This window comes from Myotis brandtii, unplaced genomic scaffold (genome assembly GCF_000412655.1).
Source record: "Myotis brandtii unplaced genomic scaffold, ASM41265v1 scaffold432, whole genome shotgun sequence".
NCBI classification, from domain to species: Eukaryota; Metazoa; Chordata; class Mammalia; order Chiroptera; family Vespertilionidae; genus Myotis; species Myotis brandtii.
Window position 1 is genome coordinate 2,324,988 of NW_005366520.1, and position 12,782 is coordinate 2,337,769.

The 12,782-nt window shown below is 37.0% G+C and overlaps 1 protein-coding gene across 1 annotated transcript in view; it reads left to right on the top strand.

Annotated features, from left to right (window-relative positions):
• NAALADL2 (N-acetylated alpha-linked acidic dipeptidase-like 2) overlaps positions 1 to 12,782 on the top strand; it is an 825,315-nt gene that overhangs the window by 768,068 nt on the left and 44,465 nt on the right. The window contains exon 12 of the mRNA XM_014546150.1: positions 11,451 to 11,649. Within this exon, the coding sequence (XP_014401636.1) occupies positions 11,451 to 11,649 (199 nt within the window). The remainder of the gene's footprint in view (positions 1 to 11,450; positions 11,650 to 12,782) is intronic.

The window sequence follows — 12,782 nt, forward strand, 5'->3', positions numbered from 1 at the left end:
GGATAGTATTTCAAGGTGATGATGCCAAGGAGGCAGGCACTCTGTGTTGTTAGAGATGTAGCTTCATATTTTCAAGTGTCACTTTGTTTTTTTCCTATAATCACAAGTGATTCAGACTCACCTAACATCCTTTTTATTTCTTTCTGATAAATGTAAATGAATTTACTGATTGGTAAAATTAAATATGTGCTGTATACATTGCACGATTCTAGACCTTAACCCATCTGTTTCTAGTCTTGGTGTTACTTACCACCATGTCCAACTCTGAACTGGCCTATAGATAGTTAAGGATGGGCATACTAGGTTCCTGGCCCTACATCCAACATGAGAAATCCATTGCAATCCACCCAAAATCCAAACAGTTCTGAACGTGCTAGATTTCTAATGGTTTGACATGAACTGACCTTTTTGTGTGACAAGGACTTCAACGCAAAAGCATTCTCTGAGAAGTATCTTACTGTGCTTGCTCAGAGAACATTGATGAGATTGGCCCCCATTGGACACAGTTTCCTAAAAATATGTTTAGTACCAATCCTCAGTATATATTTGTAAGGATCCTTATTATATGTAACCATATTAAAGACTGTGTTTTGAACTGGCCAGTGTGGCTCTGTTGGTTGCAGGATCATCCTATACATCAAAAGTTTTCAGGTTCAATTCCAAGTTAAGGCACATACCTAAGTTGTGGGTTCTCAATGTTTCTCTCTCTGTTCCCCTCTCTCTAAAATCAATAAACATGTCCTTGGATGAGGATAAAAATGAGATTGTATGTTATTTATTGATATTCCAATGTTCTGGTCATTCTGGTTGTTCCATCGTTCTGGTCGCTTGGCTTTTATATAGAGATAGATTATTGTAAAAACTACAAATGACCAAATAAAGTAAAAGTCACTTTCATTGCACTAGCCTGTTTGGCTCAGTGGAAAGAATGTCAACCCATAGATTGAAGGGTCCTGGGTTCAATTCTGGTCAAAGGCACATACCTCAGTTGCAGGCTCGTTCCTAGCCCCAATTGGAGCACAAGTGGAAGGCAACCAATGGATGTGTCTCTTTCGCATTGATGTTTCTCTTTCTGTCTCTCCCCCTCCCTTCCACTCTCTCTAAAAATCAATGGGAAAATATCCTTGGGTGAGGATTAACCAAAAGAAACCCACAAAAAATGTCACTTTTATTTGGTCTGCCAATGTATAGATTTATTTAGTGCAAGCCAGATTCAGGAGGAAATTATTTCAAACACTGTGGCTTGTTGCCACCTCCCAATTATCTCACTAAATGTGAAATGGTTCTTGGCAGCATTTCCTCCTGTTCTTTGAAAAACTAACAATACTTATTTGATATGGCATTTTTTTATTAGCTCTGATAATTCATTAGTGTCAAGCACTTCATTTTAGAAAGGGGGGGTGGATAGTATTTCAAGGTGATGATGCCAAGGAGGCAGGCACTCTGTGTTGTTAGAGATGTAGCTTCATATTTTCAAGTGTCACTTTGTTTTTTTCCTATAATCACAAGTGATTCAGACTCACCTAACATCCTTTTTATTTCTTTCTGATAAATGTAAATGAATTTACTGATTGGTAAAATTAAATATGTGCTGTATACATTGCACGATTCTAGGTTTTTCCTATAATCACAGGTGATTCAGACTCACCTAACATCCTTTTTATTTCTTTGTGATAAATGTAAAATGAATTTACTGATTGGCAAAATTAAATATGTGCTGTATACATTGCACGATTCTAGACCTTAACCCATCTGTTTCTAGTCTTGGTGTTACTTACCACCATGTCCAACTCTGAACTGGCCTATAGATAGTTAAGGATGGGCATACTAGGTTCCTGGCCCTACATCCAACATGAGAAATCCATTGCAATCCACCCAAAATCCAAACAGTTCTGAACGTGCTAGATTTCTAATGGTTTGACATGAACTGACCTTTTTGTGTGACAAGGACTTCAACGCAAAAGCATTCTCTGAGAAGTATCTTACTGTGCTTGCTCAGAGAACATTGATGAGATTGGCCCCCATTGGACACAGTTTCCTAAAAATATGTTTAGTACCAATCCTCAGTATATATTTGTAAGGATCCTTATTATATGTAACCATATTAAAGACTGTGTTTTGAACTGGCCAGTGTGACTCAGTTGGTTGCAGGATCGTACCATACACCAAAAGTTTTCAGGTTCAATTCCCAGTTAAGGCACATACCTAAGTTGTGGGTTGTGGGTTCTCAATGTTTCTCTCTCTGTTCCCCTCTCTCTAAAATCAATAAGCATGTCCTTGGATGAGGATAAAAATGAGATTGTATGTTATTTATTGATATTCCATACCTGGTTTCAAGAAAGGTTTGAGACAACTGGGTCTGTAACAAAATCTAATTGTCCCATATCTTCAGTGTTTGTCTCCCCAAACTAATTTTCCTTTCCCCCCATTTCTTTTTTAACTCATATGTGTATCGCATAATGTCCCTTAATTATTATCTTGAGCACATTGTCCCTTTGTATTCCTCAGAATTATTCTTTCTTTAGTTTCATTTATTCTCTCTGTTCACACTTTGTTGCTATTCATACAGATTCCCTTTGTTATTTCCTTCCTTATTCTGAGTACATCACCCACATTCTTTTAAAGTTTTCTTTTCAGTACTTACATGTCATATGTGTCACTACATTAATTGAAATGCAACATTTATCCTACTTTCACATAATAGGAATGGTCTATTTTATTGTGATTTCTCCCCCTACATGTTATTTTTAGGATAAAACTCTGTGTCCATGACAGTATAGTACTACAGTTCGTTATTCTGAATGTTGCCTCACTGGCAGGACTTTTTAAAGTTTTTGCATGTTTTTTAAGATACATCTAATATTTGCTTGTAATAAACATAGAGTATCCTTGTCCTCATGTTAATTCATTTTTATCTAAACATTTTTATTTTATTTTTTCATGTTTTGATTTAGCCAAAGCATAATTAAACTCACATGTGTTATTAAAAATACAACTCCAACTTTCTGCCTCACCAGGGGGGTAATAAAAAGTGAACCATGCATGAATTTAATGTATTCAAGAAAACTTTTGCTCACTTTTCCAAAGCAGCCAATAATTTTAAAGTTTTCTTTTCAGTACTTACATGTCATATGTGTCACTACATTAATTGAAATGCAACATTTGTCCTACTTTCACATAATAGGAATGGTCTATTTTATTGTGATTTCCCCCCCTATATGTTATTTTTAGGATAAAACTCTGTGTCCATGACAGGATAGTATTACAGTTCATTATTCTGAGTGTTGCCTCACTGGCAAGACTTTTAAAGTTTTTGCATGTTTTTTAAGATACATCTAATATTTTCTTGTAATAGAAATAGAGTATCCTTGTCCTCATGTTAATTCATTTTTATCTAAACATTTTTATTTTATTTTTTCATATTTTGATTTAGCCAAAGCATAATTAAACTCACATGTGTTATTAAAAATACAACTCCAACTTTCTGCCTCACCAGGGGGGTAATAAAAAGTGAACCATGCATGAGTTTAATGTATTCAAGAAAACTTTTGCTCACTTTTCCAAAGCAGCCAATAACCAGATCATGTAGTTGCAAATATAACTCAGTGGGAGCATCTGTGGGGCATAAAAAAGAGCCCCTAGTTTAATTTCCGCCACACTCAGATGAAACCATTCCACACAATATGTTAAAAGTCTTGCTAGATTTTCATCTGCCTTGGCTACCTGGTTCATTGAATAACCTTTAAAATGAAGAATAATCTTTAGAATATGTTGCCTATTATTTTTAAAAAGTGGCAAACCTAATTCTTCTAAATATGCCACTTTGACATCCTTGCAAAAATATTTCCCTGTTGTATTCAATTTAGACATAATTATCCACTGTCTTCTATCATATTTTATCTTTAAATAATATCCTTTTATCGTGCATTGTACAATCAATGTTGCATTATTTGATTATCAATAGAGCACTAGTTTCTACATTGCTTTCTCTACGTGGGTCTTTGCTGATTTAATTTTTTAAAAAATAACCAGCTGAGGTGACTCATTGTGATTCATACTAAAGAAGGCAGCATGACCAATAGAAAATGTTGTTTTCCCTGGCTGAAATTATATTGGCAATTTATTTTCTTCTCTGTAGTGATACCATAAGGTATTTTAAAGATGACATTAAGTAACATATATTTTCTCCCTGAATAATCTTCCATTCTGCTTTTAACCAGTGTGTTCTGCAGAACCTAAATTATACTTTTTGTTGTCACTATAAATCTGTGAAGACTAAGCTGTGATTGTGCAATTGTTAGCACATTTAAAACTGTGATAAGCTTATCTATAGAGGAATAATTCTGTGAAATACTATTAAAGTAAAAGGCTATATTGTTTGATAGAAAAATGTAGCTTTAGACTATAACCAGTATATTTCAGTCTTAATTTAAAATGAAATTGAGTGAGTCTTTAACAATACAGCCAGAAAATAGAAACTAAAGATAGAAAACTGGAAATAAACTGAAGTTTAAAACTTTTTGGAACCTGAAACTCTCAAGAGAGACCACAATAGAAGGCACTAAAATCATTCTTTAAAATAGGGCAGTTACAAATTTACCCACAAGGCTGTAGCATGGACTTAACACAAAAAGGTTTATACTAAGCGGAAACTCATCAATTTATGAAGCACCTAAGGAAAAGGGATAGTTTGTGCAGATTCCAGGTTCCTGCAGATTAGAACATGAGTAGATCTATTGGGTGCAGTTAGCACTGTAGTTACTAGTCTTACCCAGAACTCTTAGAGGCCTTGTGGATAGGACTTGTCTGAAGTACCCTTGAGCTTCTGATCTGTTGGAATGTGTTTTGGGATCCAGGATCAAGGGTCCTTAGGAGGAACAAGTTTTAGCACTTTAGAAGTCTCCATAAAGACCCAGGCATTGTGCTAAGTGTCTCACATTCCTTGTGACATTTAATCTTACTCTAACATTATGAGTTTAGCTGGGTATCATTAAAACTGATTTTAGAGATTACAAGAAACTGGGCCTCAGTGTGGAAGTTGGGGGGGGGGCATTGTGTGCTCTGTGTGTGTGTGTGTGTGTGTATGTGTGTATGTGTGTGTGTGTCTTACTCAAGTGTATACATTTAAATGGTAGGTTTAGGGCTTGAGTATAGGTCTGCGAGATTCCAAAGGCCCTGCCCTTTCCACAACAGCATGCTGCCTCTCAAACTGCCTTCAGGGGAGGATGCTATCTGTTGCTGGTTGGCTAGAAGGCAGGAGATTCCCTGAGTAGTAGGAATATTTCCTCCAGTATATTTTAAAGCCTCTCCTGAATTGGCTTGCTTAGATGCCAATGTGCATCTCAACATCTGCTGACTATCAATAGAGCACTAGTTTCTACATTGCTTTCTCTACGTGGGTCTTTGCTGATTTAATTTTTTAAAAAATAACCAGCTGAGGTGACTCATTGTGATTCATACTAAAGAAGGCAGCATGACCAATAGAAAATGTTGTTTTCCCTGGCTGAAATTATATTGGCAATTTATTTTCTTCTCTGTAGTGATACCATAAGGTATTTTAAAGATGACATTAAGTAACATATATTTTCTCCCTGAATAATCTTCCATTCTGCTTTTAACCAGTGTGTTCTGCAGAACCTAAATTATACTTTTTGTTGTCACTATAAATCTGTGAAGACTAAGCTGTGATTGTGCAATTGTTAGCACCTTTAAAACTGTGATAAGCTTATCTATAGAGGAATAATTCTGTGAAATACTATTAAAGTAAAAGGCTATATTGTTTGATAGAAAAATGTAGCTTTAGACTATAACCAGTATATTTCAGTCTTAATTTAAAATGAAATTGAGTGAGTCTTTAACAATACAGCCAGAAAATAGAAACTAAAGATAGAAAACTGGAAATAAACTGAAGTTTAAAACTTTTTGGAACCTGAAACTCTCAAGAGAGACCACAATAGAAGGCACTAAAATCATTCTTTAAAATAGGGCAGTTACAAATTTACCCACAAGGCTGTAGCATGGACTTAACACAAAAAGGTTTATACTAAGCGGAAACTCATCAATTTATGAAGCGCCTAAGGAAAAGGGAGTTTGTGCAGATCCCAGGTTCCTGCAGATTAGAACATGAGTAGATCTATCGGGTGCAGTTAGCACTGTAGATACTAGTCTTACCCAGAACTCTTAGAGGCCTTGTGGATAGGACTTGTCTGAAGTACCCTTGAGCTTCTGATCTGTTGGAATGTGTTTTGGGATCCAGGATCAAGGGTCCTTAGGAGGAACAAGTTTTCAGGGAAGCCCTTCGCACTTTAGAAGTCTCCATAAAGACCCAGGCATTGTTCTAAGTGTCTCACATTCCTTGTGACATTTAATCTTACTCTAACATTATGAGTTTAGCTGGGTATCATTAAAACTGATTTTAGAGATTACAAGAAACTGGGCCTCAGTGTGGAAGTTGGGGGGGGGGCATTGTGTGCTCTGTGTGTGTGTGTGTGTGTGTATGTGTGTATGTGTGTGTGTGTCTTACTCAAGTGTATACATTTAAATGGTAGGTTTAGGGCTTGAGTATAGGTCTGCGAGATTCCAAAGGCCCTGCCCTTTCCACAACAGCATGCTGCCTCTCAAACTGCCTTCAGGGGAGGATGCTATCTGTTGCTGGTTGGCTAGAAGGCAGGAGATTCCCTGAGTAGTAGGAATATTTCCTCCAGTATATTTTAAAGCCTCTCCTGAATTGGCTTGCTTAGATGCCAATGTGCATCTCAACATCTGCTGACCAGTCATTCTTCCTTCCCACCATCCCTCTCTCCTTCCCTTCCATCCTCCCTTTCTCCCTTCCTGCTCTTCAATGAATATTGATACTGCTTATAATGTCCATCTCTGTCCTACCCAGAAAAAGCCAGAAAGATAAAAGGGTTTACATTAGAGGTAGATTAAAACTCTAAACAGGTGAGGACTTGGGGAACACTAATCATATTGTTTTCAGATGGAACACTTGCCTCAACCATTTTAACATCTATCAAGTCCAAGAACTTTCAAGAGTTCCATTTGAGATGCCCTTAATTTTTGGGCAAATTTATGCTTTCTCTCTCAAGTTTTATTTCTCCCCTGAGATCTACTAAGCGTATTCTTGTACACAATGAACTCTTCAGTCATCCTCATGAGCATTAATTTCATCTGACACTATTTACTCTCAATTTGTGGATTATTTATAACTAGATTAGAAACCTATTAAGGTTCCAGATTTAATCTTATGTCTTTACCCCTCTCCCAACACTTCCAGAATAGCACACAAAATAGGACTCAGTAAGTACTTACTAAGAATACATTTGTTATTTTCCTTGGAGATGAAAGAAGAAAAACACACAAATATTATATATATATATAATGCATGAAAATTCGTGCACTGAAAGGGGGGTCCCTCAGCCAGGCCTGCCCCTCTCATAGTCTGGGAGCCCTCAGGGGTGGTATGTAACCTCGCGATCAGGGGGAGGTGATGCCCCATCACACCTCTGCTGCTGCCACTGCCAGCAGCGCAAGCCTCGGCTGGCCCTAGTTAACTGAGTCTTGGTTGGCCCTGGGTGGCTGGACAGCCACCATATGAGGCTTGCCTGCATCTCATGCCAGCCCTGGACGGCTGGGCAGCCATCATCAGAAGCTTGCTTGTGCCTCAGCAGGCCCTGGTTAACTGAGCCCCGGACGGCCCTGGGCAGCTGGGCAGCCACCATTTGAGGCTTGCCTGTGCCTCAGGCCAGCCCTGGGCAGCTGGACAGCCACCATCAGAGGATTGCCTGCACCTCAGGTCAGCCCTGGGTGGCTGGGGGGCTGAGGGGACTGGGGGACTCTAGAGGAAGGTGTGCAGAGCCCTGGCAGGACTGAGGGGACTGGGCACCGCCATCTTGTGGCTGTAGGTGCTGCCATCTTTGAGGGCAGGGCAGTCAATTAGGAGCCCTGGCACTGAGGGGACTGGGCACCGCCATCTTGTGGCTGTAGGTGCTGCCATCTTTGAGGGCAGGGCAGTCAATTAGCATATCCCCCTTATTGGCTGTGGGTGCCACCATTTTGTGACAGCGTGAGGGTCAATTAGCATATTCCTCCTTTGTTAGATAGGAGATTTTAACGGCTGCCTCCTGCATGCCCTCTACTGGGGATCGAGCTCACAGCCCAGGCATGTGCCCTTTACCAGAATGGAACTTGGGACCCTTCACTCTGCAGGTTGATGGTCTATCCACTGATCCAAACCAACTAGGACACAAATTTTTTGTTTGAAACCTAGAAGTACATTTTAGTTGTCTCTTCAATAACATTAAGAGAATCTCTATTATTTTGTATTTTTAATGTTTATTTTTAATATATTTTACCAATCAGTTTTTTCTGCCATGCTATAAAAACTTATTAATGGTTTCCTTTCACTTGGAGCAAAGATATAGAAGAATCATTTTTAGAGAGTGGATGTTTAATTCCTTTGCCCTTTGTATTATTTCTTCCCTTATTCTCCAGAGATTTGATATGCTAGCCCATGGAAAGAAAAAATGGTGCTAGATTCATAGAGAATGCTGATTAAAGTGTGTAGGGAAGTGGCCAATATGTTTGCTGGGAGAGGCCATGGATTGAACAAAGTAATGAGCAATAACATTTCTGAGAATAAAAGCAATATTAAAGCTGTTACAGTATTTTTTGCATGCCTTTAGAAAATGAGTTGGTAATAATTTGTGTTTAGTTTGTGTACTCTGTTAACAATAACTTGCCTTAACATAGTGATCTTTATGCTTAAAGAGTGAAATAAACATGTTCTCCATTTTCCACAAGGAAATTGAAGGACACTAGTATTAAGTAATCTGTTCAAGACCGCATTGATGGTAATTAAGTAGATCAAGCTCTTCTCTGTTTTTTATATCGAGTCCTTGGTTTTCCAGTCCATATACATATTACTTTAGGATAATTACATTATTTCTCCTTGAGAGAAATCTCTAGCTCCTACTTCATGTTCTTGGTGTATTTATTAAACCTGAACTATTGCCCTGGCTCAGTTGGTTGAGTGTTCTCTCATGAACCAAAATATCACTGGTGTGATTACCGTTCAGAGCATATGCTGTGGTTGTGGACTGGATACTCAGTAGGGGGCATGCAGGAGGCAGCAATCTATGTATATCTCTCTCCTTCCCCCTTCCTCTCTCTCTGATATCAATAAGAACACATTTTTTATAAAAATTACCAAAAAAATACCCCAAACCCTTGATTTTAATTCAATTTAGTTTAACTTATCATTACCCTTAGATAGCCTCTTCTATTTTTAAATTTTTTCTTTGCAACTGTTATTGATTTCAGCAAGAAAGTAAAGAAAACAATATTTTTTAGTATGTTCTAAAAATCTCCCTGGGTAATTTTTAGGCATTATTTAATATAATAATATATTTCAAATAAGACATTTTCCTATAATTCAACATTCACCCAACAAAATTTTTATTAAGTGACAATAATGTGTAAGGTATTATGCTAGAATTTGGAGATGCAAAGAGAGATAAAACATATGTGTGGATCTTTTGGGGTTCTTTTCAGCCAGGGAAAGGAGAGAGACAAGACAAATACGTATTACAATATGACAGATGTCGTGATGCTATGATCGAAAGTCCACAATTCGCATGTTCAGTCATTCAACAAAACACAGGCACAGTTTTAGGTGCTGCCAAATGGTAGTGAACAAAACCACTACCAACAATCTTTTTTTTTTCCCTCACAGAACTGGCATTTTAGTATGGATCCTAAGGATTATAAAAGAGCAAACATTTGGAGTAACAAAAACCTACATAAAAAGGCGACATTACTTTCTCAGTCTTATTTAAAGGGACAAATAAGCTCTAATTAGCACAGAAATGACCATTAGGAATCTTTAGAACATCAGTTATAGCGCAAGATGATTCATGAGCATTGAAAGTGCAGCTACTTTTCCATTTGTAGCCTCATACCCTTGAGGTCATGCATAGGTGTGTGCCATGGAGGGCAGATTTCCGCTCCCAGGAATCTTTCTGGATCTAGCTAGTTCCTAAAGCCATCAAAGCTCTGTGTCCACACCACCATGAAAGATCAATTCATTTAAAGCTAAATAAGGTAGAATGGTACAATTTGTCTCACTTGATTCACTAGTAATGTCTTCAATTTTGTAGTGTATGTTACATCAGAACAGATTTTTCTTTCTTAAATGGAAGACTCTCAAGGATGTCGAACTTGTTTTTACTGTTGCTCAGTCTTTCAATCCCAGCATAAAATAAATGTCTCCTATCTATTTTGCTCATTCCTTGTGCCAAGATGTTCCCTGTAAGTTCTCCATATATTAACTTTGGCAAATTATAATAATTCAAGATAAATCATATCTTTATCTAATTATATTAGTAGGTCTTGTGGGGGGCGCTAGGGGGATTAAGCAAAAGAGATAAAAAAGAGAAAGAACTCATGAACAAGAACAACAATGTAGTGATTGCGGGGAGTGTGGTGGATGGAGGTGGAGGGGGGCATAAAGAGTGATAGAAAAAGTAAAATAAGAAAAAATAACGTGATATTATTGTTATTTATAGGGGTAGATTTTCTAAATGAGTAAAAATATGTCTTCTCACAACATCAAGTTTTGTTGTGAAATCAAACAAGATAATTAATGAATGTGAAATGTACTATAAAAACATCAAAATGCCAAAACCTGTAAACATTTGATTTTATTTATGTTGTTAATTTCAGTGACTAAAGAGTTACAAAGAGTGTTATCTTTTTATATCCGTTATGAAAACCACTTAACTTTACATGTTTTCTTTCCTTATTGTATTTTTTTAAAAAATAATGTATTAAATTTATTTTGTTTATGTAGTAAACAACTGTTGAGTGTCAGCACTATGCTGGACTCTAGAGAAACTGACATGTAAAATGATCCCCATCCAATAAAGGTGAGAGACAAAAAGATCATTGTATTAGTGATTGGTAATTCCACAACAGACATATTTTATACATCGGCCTTAATTCTAACCTAGTTTTCTTTTTCTGAGCATATCACCTCTCCACAGTGCTTCTTAAACTTGAAAATGTGTGGACTAATCTGAATATTTGTGTCAGAAAGATCCATCTTCTGATTGTAGCCTGTCATTTATGTAGCTTGATGATCTATGGCAATTTGCTTACTTTAATTCATTCTCACCCTCTATGAGATAGACATGACAATACAAGGTTTGGTGAATATTAAATGAGATAAATATGTAATGTGCTCAACCCAGTACCTGGAATATAGTCTCTCAACTATCAGTACCTATTTATTGATGGTACTATTATTATTAGTGGCAATTATGATTAGTACTAGTAGTAGCAGTGGTAAATTTAATAAGCTTAGTAGAGTACAATGCATTTAGACAATACATCATAATCATTTGCTCCCTTGAGAATGTCTCTTCTGAGATGAGCTCATTTATCTTCACCAGGTGATCAACCCAATACTCATCAACTGCTAGCCCTGGCCTCACGCCTGCGGGACAGTGCTGAACTCTTTCAGTCAGATGAGATGCGTCCTGCTAATGATCCCAGGGAGAGAGTTCCAGTGCGTGTCCGAATGCTGAATGACATTCTCCAAGACATGGAGAAGAACTTCCTGGCTCAGCAAGTACCACCAGGTTTTTACAGGTAGGATATGAATTTCAAAATTTATATTTTATATCCCTCAGTAAAATTTCTATGTTTAATTTTTCAGAATATGTACATCCTGTGAACAAAACATTTTTTAAAATGTAAAACATATTCTATCTCCAAGTTGAGGACCATTCTCCTCTCCCAAAGAACAGTTCAGCTGCATAAATATAGAATAAAGAAAACTTGGTTTAGCAGTACTTTATAGAAAATGATTAAGAATTTTTTGACATTAGGTCAGTATGAGTTAAACATGATATGGATATCAAAAAAAAAAAACAACAGGTGGAATTAATAGGTTGTATTGGGAGAAATAAATTTCCATGAAAGAATCAGAAGATGAACATATGTTATTCTGCCCTCATATGATCAAATCTAGAGTACTGTGTTTAATTCTAGAAACTATGTTTTTAAATTTAATTTTTTATTGTTGACACTATTGCGGATGTCCCCATTCCCTCCCCCCCATCCTGGTTGCCCACTCCTTCCAGCCTCTGACCCCTCTCCCTTGGCCCTCCCCACACTATTGTCTATGTCCATGGACTATGCATATATATGTTCTTTAGCTAATCTCTTCATCTTCCTTTATCCAGTCCCCCAACACCCTCCTGTCTGACATTTGTCAGTCTGTTCCATGTGTCCATGCTTCTGGTTCTATGTTTGTCAGATTTTGTTCATTAGATTCCACATATAAGTGAGATCATGTGATATTTGTCTTGCTCTAACTGACTTATTTCACTTAGCATAATACTCTCCATGTCCATCCATGCTGTTGCAAAGGGTTAGAGTTCCTTCTTATTTACATCTGCATATTATAGAAACTCTATTTTTAAGAGGAAGTAAAAGAAGTTTAATGTTCAGGGGAGAGTGGGATTTAGAAATAACTAGGGAAATAGAGATATTTGGTTGGAGGGTCACAATAGAATGATTTCTGAAAACATTTAAACAATTTTAACATATATTCTAGTAAAATAACTTTTATAAGGAAAGTGACTCAATTTAGGCTTTTAAAGAATGATGTGAGTACAACCTGTTTTGGTTTTTGAGTTCCTGGTACAGTAGAAATTAAACTAAGAGTAAATGTAGTTTAAAAGAATATTACATATTCTAAATGTTTGATTTTTCTATAA